The sequence below is a fragment of the Geotrypetes seraphini genome, chromosome 8, assembly GCF_902459505.1.
Source record: "Geotrypetes seraphini chromosome 8, aGeoSer1.1, whole genome shotgun sequence".
Classification (NCBI taxonomy): Eukaryota; Metazoa; Chordata; class Amphibia; order Gymnophiona; family Dermophiidae; genus Geotrypetes; species Geotrypetes seraphini.
Window position 1 is genome coordinate 155,027,918 of NC_047091.1, and position 20,056 is coordinate 155,047,973.

A 20,056-nucleotide genomic window follows, 5' to 3' on the forward strand; every position below is an offset into this window, starting at 1 on the left:
AAAATAAATCAATTAACTTGTCCTCCCTTTCAGTGACGTGTCCCCCATATTCACCTATAGCTCGAATCAGGTCAATTGTGCACACTAAAAATGCAGGACAATCTGGAACGTGAGCGCAGGCAGGCAGTGATACAAAAACAGCAAACACCCGACCGACTGCAGTGTTCCGCCATCTCCCTCCCTCCATCTCACCTTAGATGTAGAGTATGCCGGCTTTCTTTTTCGCCCAGCCGCACGTGCGGGTGCTCATTTGTTCAATATTCTCCTCTGACGCAACCGGAAACAGGAAGTTGTAAAAGAGGAGAAGATTGATCAACTCGGCTGGGCGAAAAAGAAAGCCGGCATACTCTACATCAGTGTTTTTCAACCTTTTTACACCCGTGAACCGGCAGAAATAAAAGAATTATTTTGTGGACTGGCAAACTACTAGGACTAAAATTTTAAAAGCCTGTTTCCGCCCCATCTCCGCAAGCTCGGTCACCTCAGTAACTATAGAAAAATAGACAAATATAGTGCAAAATATAGACAGCAGATATAACTTCTCAAAACTGACACATTTTGATCACTAAATTGAAAATAAAATCATTTTTCCTATCTTTGCTGTCTGGTGATTGATTTCATGAGTCTCTGGTTGCGTTTCCTTCTGTCTGTGTATCCTTTCTTTCATTTCTTTCTTTCTGCACTCAGGCCCAAGAATTGTCCCTTTCTATTCCCTCCCTCTTTCCTTCCTATGTCCTTAGTGCCCCCGGTGCCTCCTTCCCATGTCTTTAGTGCCCCTGGTGCCTCCTTCCCATGTCTTTAGTGCCCCCAGTGCCTCCTTCCCATGTCTTTAGTGCCCCCAGTGCCTCCTTCCCATGTCCTTAGTGCCCCTTCCTGTCTTTAGTGCCCCCAGTGCCTCCTTCCCATGTCCTTAGTGCCTCCTTCCAATCTTTAGTGCCCCCAGTGCCTCCTCCCCATGTCTTTAGTGCCCCAGTGCCTCCTTCCCATGTCCTTAGTGCCCCTTCCTGTCTTTAGTGCCCCCAGTGCCTCCTCCCCATGTCTTTAGTGCCCCAGTGCCTCCTTCCCATGTCCTTAGTGCCCCTTCCTGTCTTTAGTGCCCCCAGTGCCTCCTTCCCATGTCTTTAGTGCCTCAGTGCCTCCTTCCCATGTCCTTAGTGCCCCTTCCTGTCTTTAGTGCCCCCAGTGCCTCCTTCCCATGTCCTTAGTGCCCACAGTGCCTCCTTCCCATGTCTTTAGTGCCCCTTTCTGTCTTTAGTGCCCCCAGTGCCTCCTTCCCATGTCGTGTACCTGGACTTCAGTAAAGCTTTTGACAGTGTCCCACACCGCAGGCTGCTAAGCAAGATGGAATCGATGGGGTTAGGAGAGACACTAACTGCATGGGTCAATGATTGGCTGAGTGGCAGACTTCAGAGGGTGGTGGTTAATGGTACCCTCTCTAAAACATCGGAGGTGACCAGTGGAGTGCCGCAGGGCTCGGTCCTGCGTCCACTCCTTTTCAACATATTCATAGGGGATCTGACTCAAGGGCTTCAAGGTAAAATAACACTATTCGCCGATGACGCCAAACTATGTAATATAGTAAGTGAATGCAGTTTACAGAATTATATGGCGCAGGACCTGCTTACATTGGAAAGTTGGTCCTCAACCTGGCAGCTAGGCTTCAATGCTAAGAAATGTAAGGTCATGCACCTCGAAAGCAGAAATCCATGCAGGACGTACTTCTTGAACGGAGAAACTTTAACTAGGACTTCAGCAGAACGAGATTTAGGAGTAATCATCAGTGCAGACATGAAAACTGCCAATCAAGTGGAGAAGGCTTCATCTAAGGCAAGGCAGATATTGGGTTGTATCAATAGAAGTTTCGTCAGCCGAAAGCCTGAAGTCATAATGCCGTTGTACAGGGCCTCATCTGTGTGCAATTCTGTGTGCAATTCTGGAGGCCACATTACAGTAAAGATGTGCGCAGAATTGAATCGGTTCAACGGACGGCCACCAGGATGATCTCGGGGCTCAAGGGTCTCTCGTACGAAGAGAGACTGAACAAATTGCAGCTCTACACTCTTGAGGAACGTAGGGAGAGGGGAGACATGATCGAAACATTTAAGTACCTCACGGGACGTGTCGAAGTGGAAGATAATATTTTCTTTCTCAAGGGACCCTCGGCCACAAGAGGGCACCCTCTCAAACTCAGGGGCGGAAAATTTCATGGCGACACCAGAAAGTATTTCTTCACAGAGAGAGTGGTTGATCATTGGAACAAGCTTCCAGTGCAGGTGATCGAGGCAGACAGCGTGCCAGACTTTAAGAATAAATGGGATACCCATGTGGGATCCCTACGAGGGTCAAGATAAGGAAATTGGGTCATTAGGGCATAGACAGGGGGTGGGTAAGCAGAGTGGGCAGACTTGATGGGCTGTAGCCCTTTTCTGCCGTCATCTTCTATGTTTCTATGTTTAGTGCCCCTAGGCCTCCTCCCTATGTCCCTCTCACTGCCTTCCACACTTTGTCCCACCCCCACCCCTGAATCCTGCCTGCCTACCTTTCTCCCTCCCTAGCCAAAGCCAGCCTGCTGCCTCCCTGCCGCTCAAAAAAAAAAAAAATAGCCTCCTTCCTTTTCCCCTGCTCTTACCGCCATGCTCATGCTGCAGCTACTAAAGCCGACAGGAAGTCTTTCCGACGTCAATTCTGACGTCGGAGAGGACGTTCTGGGCCAGCCAGGCAGCGATTGGCTGGCCCAGAACGTCCTCTCCGACGTCAGAATTGACGTCGGAAAGACTTCCTGTCGGCTTTAGTAGCTGCAGCATGAGCATGGCGGTAAGAGCAGGGGAAAAGGAAGGAGGCTTTTATTTTTTTTTTTCGCGTGGACCGGCAGAAATTCAACTGGCGGTAAGGAGGGAGGGAGGGAGATGGCGGGGACCGCGCAATCCTTGATTGCCTCACTGCGGGGACAAGTCCATTCACCGCTCCACGGGGCGGTGAATGGCCTTGTCCCCGTTCCGCAGAGGCCACTATTTTTTCTTCCCCGTTTCGGCGGGTCACCCACGGCTAAATGCGGCTAGCCGCGGGTAGCCCGCCACTGTGTCATTCTCTAATCAGCATCTCCCCATGCATCCAACACCCTTTCTGTAAAGAAGTATTTCCTTAGATTACTTGCGTCTAACTCTCTTCAAATTCACTGCATGCCCTCTTGTTCCAGAGCTTCCTTTCAGTTGAAAGAGATCTGCCTTCTATGCATCTATGCAGCAGAAATATTTAAATGACTCAATCATATCTTCTCTCATCTTTCTTTCAAGGTATATATATACTGAGGTCTATGAGCGTCTCATATGTGTTGCCAACCTGGAACACATAAAAGTCCCTGTCAGTGGCAACGTGTAAATTTTCATGCCAGATTTAGCCAATAGATATAAATGAGGCAAGAGCTCATTTGTGTCTCCTAGTTAAATTTTGCAGAAACAACCTGTGAACATTTTTGTAGGTTAATACATAGATCCTAAAATTATCCTTTTATCATGTTTATTGCAAAATTTGACATTGCTATTTATTATTAAATTCCTCTGTTGGATTGGTGGGTCCACTGCTCTGTCATGTGCCTCTCTACAGCACCTTTGCCTCTCAGTGACAAATGAAGTTGTGTCAGAATTAAAAAAGGCATGGGACAAGCACAGAGATTCTTTTTTTTTTTTTAGTTCAAAATATTTTTATTGATTTTATAGATATAAAATAAACAAAATGAAAGCAATGCTGAGTGAGAGGATGCGCATATAGTATGAAACTTATCTGCTGGCATAGTCTGTGTTTCTAAATTAACTAGTGTGAGCACTTACTAAAATCTCATTTTATTCTTTTCACCTGCAAGATATTCATCTAGTTCAAAAAGTAACTAGGGCTTCCTACAGTGTTCACTGTAATATGTATAAAACTTTTCTTCTTTTTTATTTAGCCCCTTGTTTCAAATCTGGTGATAGAAGTGGGTTACAAATCTGATTTTTAATTAAATTAAACCCCTTCAAGTATCACTTACCTCTGCAAGGGAGTTAAACACTAGCCCCAGCAGTCTGAATCAGCCCAAATATACTTTACTTCATAACAAAACTTCATACCAAGGGAATCCAAAGCCAAGATGATGCCAGTCCCAGGTCACTTGGATGTTTAGATGTAAAATACACTTCTGCCATCTCTAGTCCATTTTCTGGCCAATTAACCTGTGTTATAAATATTAAGCATCAAAGAAAATACCATTAACACAAAATAAAAGTAGGATTTTTCAATGACAAAATAAAAAAACAGATAAAAGTATGACTTAGCATGCTTTCAGGATAATTTCATAAAAGAGTTCATAAGTCATTATTAAGATGGCTTGGGGAAATCCACTGCTTATTCCTAGGATAAGCAGCATAAAATCTGTTTTACTACTTGGGATCTAGCTAGGTACTTGGGACCTGGGATGGCCACTGTTGGAAACAGGATACTGGGTCTGTTCCAGTATAGCAATTCTTATGTTAGCAATCAACCACTACAATTCTCCAAAAACCTAGAGCCAATGGTAAAAAGTTGGAGGTGACCAAGTACCATCCAGGAAGATCATGGGACCTAGGAGGCCAGGTGTTCAGAAAGCAGCCTTGCTAGTTTTTGCAGCTGTTTAGACTATTACAAAGCTTGGTTGTAAGACATGAAGGTGTGAGAGTGTTGAAAGCAGACCTCCTTAAAGGTCAAGAAACCCTTCACAAGTTTAAAGTTCACTTGACCAGGGAAATGGTGACTTCTTAGGTAGAGGTTTGTACGACTTGGTCTTCTTTGCATTTATTTTTTATTTTTATAGGTTGGATGTTCAGGCCAGAAAAAAAGGAACAATGTGTATTTTTTCATCCTCTCCTCTGAGATCTTAGATTCATTCTAAGAAGGATTGGTCAACATTGCTTTGTTAAAGAAACACCGAGTACCTGTGGCTGTACAGAACCTATTGTAGGAGAGGACTCAAAGCTCTTTAGTCTGTCTCCATCTACTGGATGATTAACATTACCCTTATTATTTAGGCTAGTCTGGTTGGACTCAAAGAAAGGACATTTGATTTTAATAATTTTTCAGAAATAAAATTACCTTATCAGTCAATTCAAGACTTCGAGCTCTGTGCTCCAGCCATTTTGCAATAACTTTCTGAAATAAAAAATATTCATAATTTCACATCTTACGCAGCCTGACAAAGCATGCAAGAAATCAGATATGAAGAAAAAGTAAAACTCTAAAAGAAAATTACATATAAAAGAATTCAAACAGTCTTAGAATCTGGCAAAATAAGCTGCTTTGACATTCTCAGATTACTGAGCCAAACTGCTAGGCAGAATAAGGGAGAAGGCAATTTTCATGCTTGCAGGCCAATTTTCAAAAAGATATTTCCTGTGGAGTTCTCCTTTGAAAATGCACTATTGAAAGATTTTTTATTTTTTTATTTTGTTAAGTGGCAGTTGTAAAGTATACAGAGTAAAATATGCATAAATATTTCAATTTTTTTGGTACTATACTCTATCCTCAGCTCTGGTGTCTCTCTCTCCTCCCTCCATTTAGCTCATGCCTTTTCGGTAGCTCAAGGTGAATTACATTCATGAAGGAAGGGGAGAGAATTTTCGAAAGATGTTTTCCATGAAAATCAATGTCAAATTTGTTCCTTAAGAGAGTAATTACTACTACTGCTATTTATTATTTCTATAGTGCTACCAGATGCACGCAGCACAGGATATTAAACATGCAAGAGGCGGTCCCTGCTTTAAAGAGCTCACAATCTAAATTATGACAGACACAAAGTACACAGGGTGACTCAATATATGGTGTTCATGAAGGTGTACGCAATATAAAAAAACAACCCAAATATCTAAGCTAGAAACATAGAAACATGACAGCAGATAAAAGCTGAATGGCCCATCCAGTCTGCCCACTATCTCCTCTTCTCCTTAAGAAATCCCACATGATTGTCCTGCTCTATCTTAAATTCAGATACAGTCTTTGTCTCCACTACCTCTACTGGGAGACTATTCCAATGAATCTACCATTCTTTCTGTAAAGAAGTATTTCCATAGATTATTCCTGAGTCTATCACTTCTTAACTTCATTCTATGTCCTCTCCTTCCAGAGCTTTCCTTCCTTTGAAAAAGACTCCCCTTCTGTACATCAACACCACAGAGATATTTAAATGCCTCTCTCCCATCTTTCTTCCAGAATATACATATTAAGGTCTCCAAAGGCTCCTTTTATCAAGGCGCGCTACAGGGGTTAGCGCGTTGGACATTTCATCTCGCGCTAACCCCCGCGGCAGCCTAAAATCCTAACGCCTCGTCAATGGAGGCGTTTAGGTACTAGCACGGCAGGTGGTTTAAAGCGCGGTATTCCGCATGTTATACCGCTACTGCGCCTTTGTAAAAGGACCCCTAAGTCTCTCCCCATACAATTTATGATAAAGACCACTAATCAATTTTGTATTAGCCCTCTGGACCGACTCCATCCTATTTATATCTTTTGAAGGTGAAGTCTCCAAAACTATACACAGTATTCCAAATGGGGCCTCACCAGAGACTTATACAATGGCATTATCACCTCCCTTTTCTTACTGGCTATTCCTCTCTTTATTTATTTAATACATTTCTATACCGCCTTAAGTTTAGGTGGTTTCCAGTATCAAAAGAGTCCTAAAACTCCATAAAATAGACAGACATGACAATCACACATTATCTATATTCCAGTAAGCACATGAACGTGACCATCATTCAGTCTACATATATGCGACAGGCACATGCCCCCAAGTAGAGAATGTATGTCAAAGAATATGTCCAGATTGTATTGCTTTTAAACCTGACGCCTCAGCCCCACCACTCCACCGCAATGTTAAATTCAAAAAGCGGGAGATTTACTGTGGGAGCCTCATCATTGGCTGTCGGGTTTGTATCATTAATTTATTTATTTTGTATTTTTGTATTTTGTATTTTTGTATTTATTTATTTTGTATTTTTGTATTTGTAGTGGAGTCGGATGGCAGCGGCGCCCTCGGGAGACCCTTGATAAAACACAATGCTGTGAAACATGTCGGGTCTGACTCCCTGGGTTTAACGCTGAGATAAGTATCAAGTACTTTTAGAATTATGATACTCATAAATAGAATATTTATTTCTTAAAACTTCTTAAAGTCTAAGTCTAACGACTGAAAAATATATAAAAAACTACTAAAAACTTATTAAAAATACAAAATAAATAAATTAATGATACAAACCCGACAGCCAATGATGAGGCTCCCACAGTAAATCTCCCGCTTTTTGAATTTAACATTGCGGTGGAGTGGTGGGGCTGAGGCGTCAGGTTTAAAATCAATACAATCTGGACATATTCTTTGACATACATATTGATTATTATCTGTCTGGATTATACCAACCTAATTTTTGTGGCCATAGATTTAATGAGCCCAAGTAGAGAATGGCATGGGGACAAATTTTTCTCTGTCCTTGCGGGAACTGATTTTCCTGTCCAATCCCTGCGAGTTCTTTTCCTGTCCCTGCCCCATTCCTGCAAGCTCCATCCTCATCTGCAGAAGCCTCAAATATTTTAAAATCACAAGTGTTCAAGGTTTGTGTGGTTAAGGCAGAGCTTATAGGAGAAGGACAAGGTACTACTCAAAGGGGTCCAGAGCAACTAAAATGGTTAAGGGGCTGGAGGAGTTACTGTACAGCGAGAAATTAGAGAAACTGGGCCTCTTCTCCCTTGAAAAGAGGAGACTGAGAAGGGACATGTTCGAAACATTCAAGATAATGAAGGGAATAGACTTAGTAGATAAAGAAGATTGTTCACTCTCTCCAAGGTAGGGAGAACAAGAGGGCACTCTCTGAAGTTAAAAGGGGATAGATTCCGTACAAACGTAAGGAAGTTCTTCTTCACCCGGAGAGTGGTGGAAAACTGGAACGCTCTTCTGGAGGCTGTTATAGGGGAAAACACCCTCCAGGGATTCAAGACAAAGTTAGACAAGTTCCTTCTGAACCGGAATGTACGCAGATAGGGCTGGTCTCAGTTAGGGCACTGGTCTTTTACCTAGAGACCACCGCGGGAGCGGACTGCTGGGCACGATGGACCACTGGTCTGACCCAGCAGCGGAAATTCTTATGTTCTTATTTCCTAGCCCCAAGCATCTTCCTGGCTTTGACCATCATCTTTTCTACCTGTTTTGCAACCCTTAGATCATCAGAGACAATCACCCCTAAGTCCCGCTCTTCTTCTGTACACAGCAGTACTCATACTTCGCCTCCTATACTAAACCGTTCTTTTGGATATTTGGATATTTGCAGCCCAAGGGAATGCATTATTTAGCATTAAATCTTAATTGCCAGTTACCAGACCATTCTTCAAGTTTTGCCAGATCCCACTTCATGTCATCCACACCGCCCAGGGTGTCTACCCTATTACAGAGTTTGATATCATCTGCAAAAGACAAATTTTGCCAGACGGTCCTTCCGCAATATCACTCACAAAGATGTTAAAGAGAGCCAGCCTAAGGACAGATCCCTGCGGCACTCCACTAACAACATCCTTTTCTTCCAAGCAAACTCTATTTACCACTATCCTTTGTCCCCTTCCACTTAACCAGCTTTTAATCCAGTTTGGGGACCATACCGAACGCACTCAGTTTATTAATGGCCCTTGTGGCACCATGTCAAAAACTTTGCTAAATTCCAAGTATACTATATCTAGCACCCCTCCCATGTCCAAGTGTTTGGTCATCCAATCAAAGCAATCAATCAGATTCATCTGACAAGACCTGCCTCTTATAAAACCATGCTGCCTCGGGTCATGAAGTTCATTTGATTCTAAAGTAATATGAAAAGAAAGAAACCTCTTAGAATGTATATTCAATAACCAAAAAATCCTGCTCTGTACAATGAATGAACATTGAGATAACTGCAGGAAGGATTCTCGTTCATTGACCAAAAACCTCTCCCTCATTCATTTAAGACATTCATATTTTTTGATTTTTTACTCAATAAATAAATAAATGGGAGCAGGATTTCTGAGACCTTTTCCTCTCAACAATGACATAACTTTTAAGTTGTGGTTCAGAAACCTATTTTTTGGTTATTGAATGTTCATTTGATTCTAGAAATCTCACTATCCTCTGTTTAAGAAGCATTTCCATTAGTTTACTCACTACTGAGGTCAGACTAACTGACCTGTAATTCCCAACTTCCTCCTTACTTCCGTTCTTCAGTTCTCCAGGACCACACCAAACTCTAAGGAAGCATTGAAAAGATGAGACAAAGGAGCTGCAGAAACTCTAGATCTGGAATTTTGTTTCTCATATTATTCGCATTGGTGTACAAAGCTTTCCAACCATCCCCTTTTTGTCTAATTTTAATAACTATATTTGATGCCTTATATTCATGAAAGTTATTACCGTATTTTCGCGGATATAACGCGCACCCGTGTAAAACGCGCACACGGGTATAGCGCGCAGAAATCACGATGATATGTACAAAAACTTTTGTATACCGCGCTCACGGGTATACCGCGCATGATGCCCGACGCTCCTTTCGCCCGCCCTGACTTTCCGTGCGCTGTCCCGACTCTCCGTTCACCCCCCCTGACTTCCGTGCACTGCCCTGACTTTCCGTGCGCTGTCCCGACTCTCCGTTCACCCCCCCTGACTTTCCGTGCACTGTCCCCCCTTGAAGTCCTGTCCCCCCTTGAAGGTCTGTCCCCATCCTGAAAGCCTGATGCCCCCCCCCGACGTCCGATACATCCCCCCCCCAGCAGGACCACTCGCACCCCCACCCCGAAGGACCGCCGACTCCCCAACAATATCGGGCCAGGAGGGAGCCCAAACCCTCCTGGCCACAGCGACCCCCTAACCCCACCCCGCACTACATTACGGGCAGGAGGGATCCCAGGCCCTCCTGCCCTCGACGCAAACCCCCTCCCCCCAACGACCGCCCCCCCCAAGAACCTCCGCCCGTCCCCCAGCCGACCCGCGACCCCCCTGGCCGACCCCCACGACACCCCCACCCGCCTTCCCCGTACCTTTGTGTAGTTGGGGGGGTGAATCGGGCGTCGGGCGGGGTGGGAACTATGTTTAAAAACTTTTGTATACCGCGCTCACGCATATAACGCGCGAGGGGTATGCGCGGTACGTAAAAACGCGTATAACGCGCGCGTTATATCCGCGAAAATACGGTAATTACCTTGGGGTATTTTACACCCATCCCCAGTAAATTTAGTTTAAAGCCCACTTCAGTACATTAACCAATCTGTCACTAAAGATACTTTGTCTCTTCTTCAATAGATGGACATCATCTCTGCTGAGCAGGTTTTGGAAAATCATTCCATGATCTAAGAATCCAAAGTGCTCATATCAACACTATCCACGCATTCAGTTGTCCTTTACCTAAGACAGGAAGGATTGATGAGAACACTGACTATGCACCTAATTGCTTCACACTCTGACAAAGTTGAATGAGTTAGACCTGAGTTAAATAATGAACCCTGATGTTGAGACGAGACAAAAGCTAAAAACCAAACATGATCGTGTAGGTGGCATTGGATGTCTCTGTTTAAAGAACTATAAAGAGGCATATAACTTTTCATTAATTGCAAAAAAAAAGTTGCTTTTTACTGAACAGAAGTTATTTGATTGGGATTATCACAAATGATTTTTGTAAAATAAAATAGAATCTATAAAAGGTGGACCTATGATTATACTGTGAACCTCTCTCTGAAAATTAATAAGGAGGCTATTTCGTGTGTATGATAGTCCATATTTTTATATGCTGCTATTGTTTGGGTTTTTGCCAGGTACTTGTCACTTGGCTTGGCCTCCATGAAGACAGGATACTGGGCTAGATGGACCATTGGTCTGACCCAGAATGGCTATTCTTATGTTCTTATGTTTAGAATTAGAGGAAGTACCATATTTTTCGCTCCATAAGATGCACTTTTTCCCCCTAAAAAGTGGGTAGAAAAAAGGGTGCGCCCCATGGAGCAAATACCTCAATTTTCCCCCCCGTTACCTTATTTAAACCGCCCCTCGCCCGCCGCTGCTGTCGCTCGCTGCTGCCGAAAGTAAGGGAAGGGAAAGGCCAGGCAGGTGCAGCGATTGCACGCCACCGGCCCAGAAGCTTTACCCCCAATATAAATTCCGACGTCGGTGAGAAGGTCCACGCCAGCCATTGGCTGGCCCAGACCTTCTCTCTGTCAGAATTGACATCGGGGGAAAGGCTTCTGGGCTGGCGGCATGTAATCGCTGCACCCGCCTGGCACTTCCCAGCAATTCCTTCCATTCCGGTACTGCACTGCTGAGCCAGGAGTCTCCCCCCCCCCACCGCTGCTGCTTCATCAACGTGTCCTCACAGTGGCAGCAGTGGGAGGTAATTAAATCGGGCGAGCAGGCTTGGGGGGAGGGCATAAGAGGACAGTGGCTGGAAGGCAGTGAAGGGAACATAGGAGGGAGGGAGGAAGGGACAATTGTGCCTGAGGAAGTTTCAAGTTTATTAGCATTTTATGAATCGCCTATCGAAATATCTAGGCGATGTACACTCTAAAAGTAAAGAAAGAAAGAAAAAAAAATCACCAGACAACAGGAGAGGAAGAGGAAAAATACTGGAAGGCATTGAGGGGGGGGGGGGGACATAGGAAAGAGGGAGGGAGGAAGGGACAATTGCCTGAGGGAGGAAAGAAAGAAAGAAATCAATTTAGTGATCAAAATGTGTCAGTTTTGAGAATTTATATCTGCTGTCTATATTTTGCACTATATTTGTCTATTTTTCTATAGTTGTTACTGAGGTGGCATTGCATATTTTAAAAAGTCATCTGCTTTGACATCTGTGCCCTGTCCCTGCCCCGGCCTACCACTAAGCCACCAGAAGGTGACAGGGTACAGAACCTGGCAAGGAGTGTGGGGTTGGGTGCAGAACCTGGCAGGGAGAATTTGGTTCAGAATGTTTTTTTTCTTGTTTTCCTCCTCTAAATCTAGGGTGCGTCTTATGGAACGAAAAATATGTTAACTTAGGCATTTTAATGGCCTTTATAAAATAGGCATCTTTAGAAGCTTCTCAAATAAAATCAAACTTACTATTTGCTCAGCACAATGGAAACATTCCTTGCTTATGAACATTTCAGTAATTTTACCTGTCCCTTAGGCAAAGTCCTTTTTACAAATGGAATAAGGACATCTTTAAACCACAGGCACAATTCTTTTGAAGAAATGTTTGCAGGAATTGTGTTAAGTAGACTGTCCAACATTTTTTGATCAAATCTTCTTTCAAATTCTGCCTAGAAACAATAGAAAACACATTGTACAACATTAGAAAATTATCTAAACCTAGTCATATAAATTGGAACAGCTGATAAACTGTATGAAGTGAAATGTCATATTTTAAAGAAAACTCATATCTTCTATATTTTGACATCACAGGACTAGATATATTTAGAACTACAAGAAGTATTTCTAAATATTTGCATTTTAGGAAAGTTTTGAAAACCTGCATATTTCAGGAAAGATATGGACCAGATATATGTTTTTTAAAATCTTTTTTTCTTTACATTTCAAAAGAAGAACTTTTGAGACAACATACTATGTGTTGACTGTGTTTCTTTTATTAGGCTGAGATATGACACAATTGAGGAGAAATTAGGTTCTTACCTGCTAATTTTCTTTCTTTTAGTCCTTTCAGACTGGTACAGAATAGATGGATTACACTCCTCTGCAGTAGTACAAGTGGGCTGTGCAGTCCCATCTACAATCAGCCTGATGAATAGCCAAGCAGAAAGCTAACTAGACTTGAACAAGAAAAATATACCAACTCTACTCTCACATGAAGAAGTCAAATTAATTGTTCAGATAAGACTTGTAAACACTGTTGGATAATGATTACAACAAGAACCTTCTAAAACGTCCTCTCAGTTCGCCCTTTGTGAAAACACACCGAAACACAAGACAGGGCGTGGTCTAAGTCAGGAGGGACTAAAAGAAAGAAAATTAGCAGGTAAGAACCTAATTTCTCCATCTTTAGCATCCCTCCAGACCGGCACAGAATGGATGGGATGTACCAAAGCAGTACCCATCGTGGGTAGGACCCCCCTGAAGGGCCACCACAAGAACATGCTCACCGAACACCACGTCCCGATACACCAGCATGTCTACACGGTAGTGGCGAACAAAGGAATGGAGAGAAGACCAAACTGTAGCTTTACAGATATCCACTGGAGGCACAAGCGAACTCTCAGCCAAGAGGCTGCCTGACTCTGAGTGGAATGAGCTTTGAGGAAATCCCGAACAGGTTTCTTCTGAAGAAGGTATGCCAAAGCGACAGCCTTTTTGATCCAGCATGCAATCGTAGCCTTAGAAGCACCGTCCCCTTTACGAGGGCCAGTGAGAAGTAGAAAGAGACGATCCGACTTACGGAACTCCTATGTCCGTTGAACATAAGCGTGAAGGACCCTAAGGATATCCAATTTGTGCAACTGCCTCGGTTCCAAAGAACCCTCCTGACTACTCAAGACCGGAAAGGCAATGGACTGGTTAACATGAAAAGGCAAAACTACCTTCGGAAGAAAGGAGGGACCCGGCCTAAGTATGACCCACTTCCTGGAGAACTCCAGGAAAGCAGGCCTACATGAAAAGGTCTGCAGTTTGGAGATCTGCCTCACGAAAGTAATGGCCACCAGAAGCACTGTCTTAAGAGTAAGATCTTTCACAATGCAGGAGCTGAGAGGCGAAAAAGGAAGACAAACAAGTACGGAAAGCACCAGATTGAGATTCCAGGCTGGAACAGAAGAACGAACCAGCGGCTGGGAACAATTTTGTCTCTCTCAAGAATTGAATCACATTGGAAGAATCAGCTAAACGCTGACCATGCAACAGACCATGAAAAGATGACAAAGCCGCAATCTGAACCCTGAGGGAGGACCAGGCAAGGCCCTGCTCCAGGCCATCCTGCAAAAACTCCAAGATGTAAGGCAAAGATGCTCGAAGGGGAACCACGCCATGCGTGAAACACCATTCCTCAAAAAGATGCCAAATGCACACATAAGCTCTAGAGGTAGAAAGCCTCTGAGACCCCAAAAGGGTGGAAATCACCTTATCCGAATAGCCTTTCCTACTGAGGCATTCCCATTCAAGACCCAAGCTATAAGACAAAAGGGACCTATATAGAACATGGGAATGGGACCCTGAGTCAGAAGGTCGGGCGATAGGGATGAACCAGAGTTGCGTACCATTGGCGTCTGGGCCAGTCCGGTATTATCAGGATCATGCGGCCTGCATGCCGGGCAATCTGAAGAAGAACTCTGCCCACCATGGGCATGGCCCTTGGCCACTGAGGAAAGACAAACAGCAGGCCATCTGTTGGCCAAACCTGCACCAGAGCATCCAGCCCCTCAGCCTGGAAATCCCTGAACCAACTGAAGAACCTTGGCACTTTGATTTTGACACTCATGGCCATGAGGTCCATGATCAGACGGCCCCATGACTGAACAATCAACTCAACTCGAAGGCTTCCAGCCCAAGACACCACTTGCCAGGATCCTGCATATGATGACTGAGAAAGTCCATCTGGACATTGTCCACGCTCGCTATGTGGGAAGCCGAGATGTCCAGAAGATGAACCTCTGCCCATTTCATGAGAAGAGTTGCCTCCTGCACTACCAGATGACTCTTGGTTCCCCCCGATGATTGACATAAGCCAATGCCATGGCATTATCCGAGAGAACCCGCACTGATTTGCCCTCTATCAACGACTGGAGCTACCAATGCCAGCCGAATGGCTTTGGTCTTCAGAACATTGATCGACCAGGATGCTTTCACTGGTGACCAGCTGCCCTGAGCTGAGTGACCAAGACATTGAGCTCCCTACCCGAGGAAGCACTGACCACAAGGGCTGATCTAAATTCACTCCCTGAGTCAGATTGGAAGATTGTTGCCACTAGCGCAAACTGCGATGAACTAACACCCGAAAAGGGACGGGAGAGTCCAGATCATGAAACTGCGGCGACCACCGTCAAAGAAGAGCATACTGAAGAGGATGCATGTGAGCCCGAGCTGTGTCAAAGAGAACTCCGAGATACTTCAAACGCTGAGACAGAGTCAATCGGCTTTTGGACAGGTTAACCACCCAGTTGTCCCGATAGGGATGAACCAGAATGCCCTCCTTGCGCAAGGCTGCCGCCACCATGACCATAATTTGAAAATCTGCGGAGCCGTGGCCAAACCAAAGGGAAGCCCACAAAATTGATACTGCTTTCACAAAATCGCAAAGCAAAGGAATTGCCTGAATTGGAACATGCAGATAGTCCTCCGTTAAGTCAAGAGAAGTCAGAAATTTCCCATGCTGGACAGCAAGAATTACAGATGTCAGGGTTTCCATACAAAAAGACAGAACCTGGAGATCCCTGTTGACACCTTTCAGATCCAAAATGGGCCGAAAAGACTCCTCTTTCTTGGGCACTATGAAGTAAATGGAATACCTGCCAGTGCGAATCTCCTGATGAGGCAATGGGACCACCACTTTGAGGTCTAACAACCTGAACAGCATTTGACGAAATGCCCGCTTCTTCCAAATTGCCTGAAAAGGAGGAGAGAGGAAATGATCTGGTAAAGGCCAGGAAAATGCTAGAGCATAGCCGTCCCACTGATCCATTGTGATCTCAGTCCACCCCTGGTAAAACTCCTGCATCCGGGGTCCCACTAGAACTGGGGGAAGGACTTGCAGTGAATTATTGGGCTGGACAGGAGGAGGAGGAGCCATCGGTGGAGTCCCACCGTGGCGGGCTCCCCAAAAGGATTGCATGAAAAAGGAGAAAAAGGAGCTGAGCCCCGGCTATGGTAGTACCTATGAAAGTCCCACAAATGCCCATGGGCGGCGCCCCCCCCATGGTGCTTGGTGAGGGCGGTCCTCCAGAAGCCGAGGCACCTTTGAATCACTCAAGGCCTAAACGAGTTTATCCAATTCCTCCCCAAAGAAGAAAGAACCCAAAAAGGAAATTTACTGAGCTTAGACTTAGAGGCTGCATCCACCGACCAACTCTGAAGTCACAGGGTATGGCGAGAAGCTACTCCTAGGGCCATGGACTTGACCAAAGCTCTCAACAGATCATACATGATATCAGAGAGATAAGAATAGCCAAACTCAATCTTTATCACCACCTGATCCATTAAGGACTAGTTAGCCAACTCCTGGTCAAGGACCTGCTCAGACGACTACAAATCGTCAAACCGCTCTCAACTGGCACCCTATGATGACGTGCGATAGCCAAGACCAATGCGTCTACCACAGGAGGCTTAAAGGTATCCCAATCCCCATCAGGAATGGGATAAAGTCTGGCCATGGACCTCGCCAAGCAAAGAGGCATGTCAGGTGTCTTCCACTGGGCATGCACCACACCTCAAATATCCTGATGCATAGGGAAAGAGTGGGATACTGAATGAATCCCCTGAAGCAGAGGACCCACAACTTGAAGGGAGGTCCTTAGCTTCTTCTTCAAAGCGCAAAATTGAAGATACCTGGAGAATAAGCTCCTGCAGCTCCTCCCAGTGAAAAATGCATGCAACCGATGCAGCCTCACCAACTAGCGTCTCCAAGAATCCTTCATCCAAATCTTCCATCCCCCCTAGCAGTTCTTGAAGGTCCACCCCAAAGGCTAAATCCTCATCCGGCGAATCCGGTTCAGCCCCCCCCCCCCAAAAAAAAGTCCTCATCCCAAGACACCCGCGGCCCCTTGGACGATGACTGGGGAGACTGGATGGAGGCAGCCGTTGCCAGAGATTGAATGGGAGCAGCCTTGGAAGGCAAAGACCCCCCAGAAGGCTGCAAGACCCCCAGGACTGAAGCATGACACTCAGCCACCTGTAAATAAACCTTGTACATGGATAAAACAAAAATCAGGGCAAAAAAAACCTCCCAGTGGCCTCACAGAACTCAGTGAAGGTGCAGAAGAAACAGATAGGAACTGTTCCTGTATTTCTAAAACAAGAGGAAGGTCACCTGAGGCCACGGGCAAAATGGCAGTGCATCCTGCCAAAACCGAAGGAAGGCCCACTAACAAACCATCTCCTGAGTACAGAAGTGGCAATGAGGCCTGACTAGACCCCGCCGCTAAATCAGAACCACAAGCAGCAGCAGCAGAAAGGGAATCTCCAACACCCTCAGTGGTCAAAGCCTGAGCTCCCTGACTGTCAACGGTTGGGGAAACCCTAGTGTTGGTGGCAGGGGAAACACGGGCTTCCCCAGCGCTCATCGCCAACGAGAGGTGCACTTGCGAAGGGGAACCCTGCATGCCGGCACCCAAAACCGACGCTAGTTCCCCCTTGAAGCTGCTGGAACATCTCACGCACACACTGGCCATATGAACCGCTCGGCACAAACATAAAACACACTTCTTCTGCTTTTTAAAAGTGCTCATAACGTATGCGCGGGAGATCTATGCACAAAATTGTCGGCTAAAAACGACTGCCTCAGGCCCTTTTTTTTCTCATCTGTTTAATGCTTTTTTAAATTATTATTATTATTTTCAAATCTCACAGCTGCAAAGACTAATAAAGCAGACTCCACCAGCTCTCTAAACTGTAGTCTGTGCCTAAAGGGTGGCCAGGCGTACAGGTGCGGCTCCTCTAAAGAAATAAAAATTGGTAGGTGGGGGATACAGGGGGAGGGTCTCGACCCTTTCAAGTGAGGCACTCCCATGGTCGGTAGGATCCCCAAGAGGGTCCCCGAAGCTCTGTTCGACAGCAAAAATGGAGAAGAGAAGGCCACTAACCAAAACAAAAACTGCAGCTCATGCTTACCACCTACACCTGCTGGAGACTGAGAAAAGACTGATTTAAAACAGTGAAGCTGCACTAAGTCATTTTGGGGTCCTCTTACAAAACTGTGGTTATTGATTAAATGTTAATGTGTGCTTACCACAACTTAAAAGGGTTTTTAAAAAAAAATCTTTATTTATTGGATTATTCATTACAATACCTAAGTAACAAACATTCATGAATGAACACAAAAAATGCAAATGTAAATTCCCTACAAGGAACAACAAAATATATAAGGAAACTAATCAACCATATCCTAGTCCACATTATTGCTGATCGCCAGTATTTTAAAATAAATCATCAAATCAAGTCTTTCTATCTACTATCTAGGAACAGGCAAATGGCTTTTATATATATTACTAGTGTTTAAGCCCGTTAAATTAACGGGTGCTAGAATAGATGTGGAATCTTAATATTTTATAAAATTTGCAGAAAACTTAACATGATAGCTTTAAAATGTTCTACCCTCCCCAAGCAACAATGCATACAAACATGTAGAGCAAAGTTTAAACTATGTAAAAACTCAGTCAACTGAATATAACAGACATACCGGTACTTCCCAGGCAACATAATAAACCCTGAGAAATTAAAGAATGTAAAGTAATGTTTGGTGCTTAGATGTTTATATTTTTGGTGGTAATAGTATATTGTGCATGTGCAGGAATGGATGTTAAAAGTGTGCATGTGTATGTAAGGGTTTTATTGGTATTGTTATTATTAAGAGAATTGTAAGATTTTTTTTTTTTTAAATTGTGTATATCTATAAAATGTCCTTATAAACAATATTTCTTGTGAAAATTCTGTTTGAGTTAGGTAATAGTTTTCCTTGGTTAGGGCCATCTACTATTGTCATCATAATGTCTGAAAAACTTCTAACTCTAGAAAAAGCTACATATAAATGGCCATGGCTGAATACTGGTTCTTGTAAGTAAATGCCCACTTTTTCTAAAGTTTGGCCTTGAGATTTATTGATTGTCATGGCGAAGGCTAATGTGACTGGAAATTGTCGTCTTCGTAATGTAAAGGGCAAATCAGTGGATGTTGGAGCCAAATCAATACGTGGAATAAAAACTAATTCTCCTTCTGCTGAACCGGTTATTACTTGAGCAATGATGAGGTTGTTTTTTAAGTCATTAATGATGAGGCGGGTACCATTGCACAATCCTCTTTTAGTATTTAGATTTCTCAGCAACATAATGATTGCTCCTTTTTTAAGGTTGAGTTTATGTTTTGGCATACCTGTTGGAGTTAGTTCATTAAGGAACTCTATGGGATAATTTTGTATGTCTTCCTGAGTGGAGTCATCAATTGAGGTGGAGCTGAGATATGTTACAGTTTGTCCTTCCAAAATGTTAAGTACCTCTTCATTTATGGAGTTTACATCAGAGTTTTTTGCACAAAGTATAGATTTCTTAGTTAATTTTGGAATATCTGTAATAGTAATTTTTTCTCCAAAAAAGTCTTTGATCATATTTTCCGTGGTTAAAATTTTGGAAGGAATTTCAATAATGTCATCAGGCAAGCCTTCAATGTGTGGTGTGTCACCATTACCAACTTTGATAAGCCAAATGCTGAAATCTGTGTCTATTGATCGAATATTGTTTTTAAGGCTTAGGACTCTGAATTTTGGCCAGAGGTTGTTATTCTTTATACATGCTTCTAAAATTTTTGTCCTGTCTCCATGAGGCACCACAGGAAGTGTTTGACGGAAATCTCCACCAAGTAAGAGAACTTTTCCTCCAAAGGGTTTATTGTTATCCATTATTTCTTGTAGTAGTTTGTCAACCACTGTAAGAGCTATAGAGGGGGCCATAGTACATTCGTCCCAAATGATTAGTTTAGCAGATCTTAAATTGTCAGCATCATTTGAATTTATACGCATATTTGATATTGAGTTTTCAAGTATAGGTACGGGTAATTTGAACTGGGAGTGATATGTTCTCCCACCCTTAAGAAGATTTGCTGCTATACCTGTTGAAGCTACAGGAAGTGCAATGTTACCTTGAGCACGAAATGTACAGAGAAGTGTTGTGTAAAGGTAGGTTTTACCACTACCTCCTGGGCCATCTAGGAAGAAACAACGGTGGGAGAGTTTGTTATTTTTGGTTGCTGACAATATTTCTTGTAAAGCTGTTTTTTGTTCTAAGTTTAAGGTTGTAATCATTTGTTCAGCTGTTTGTTTTTCAAAGTTTTGGTCGTAGTTATTTGTTAGTATGTTAGTATTTTGTAGTGTGT

The 20,056-nt window shown here is 43.8% G+C and overlaps 1 protein-coding gene across 3 annotated transcripts in view; it reads right to left on the reverse strand.

Moving 5' to 3' along the window:
- Nucleotides 1-20,056, reverse strand: part of KNTC1 (kinetochore associated 1) — a 262,047-nt gene that overhangs the window by 162,549 nt on the left and 79,442 nt on the right. For all 3 annotated transcript variants that reach the window (XM_033954527.1, XM_033954525.1, XM_033954526.1), the window contains 3 exons: nt 12,151-12,294; nt 5,101-5,157; nt 4,104-4,205 (listed from right to left, as the gene is read on the reverse strand). In XM_033954527.1, coding sequence (XP_033810418.1) covers nt 4,104-4,205; nt 5,101-5,157; nt 12,151-12,294 — 303 coding nt within the window. The remainder of the gene's footprint in view (nt 1-4,103; nt 4,206-5,100; nt 5,158-12,150; nt 12,295-20,056) is intronic.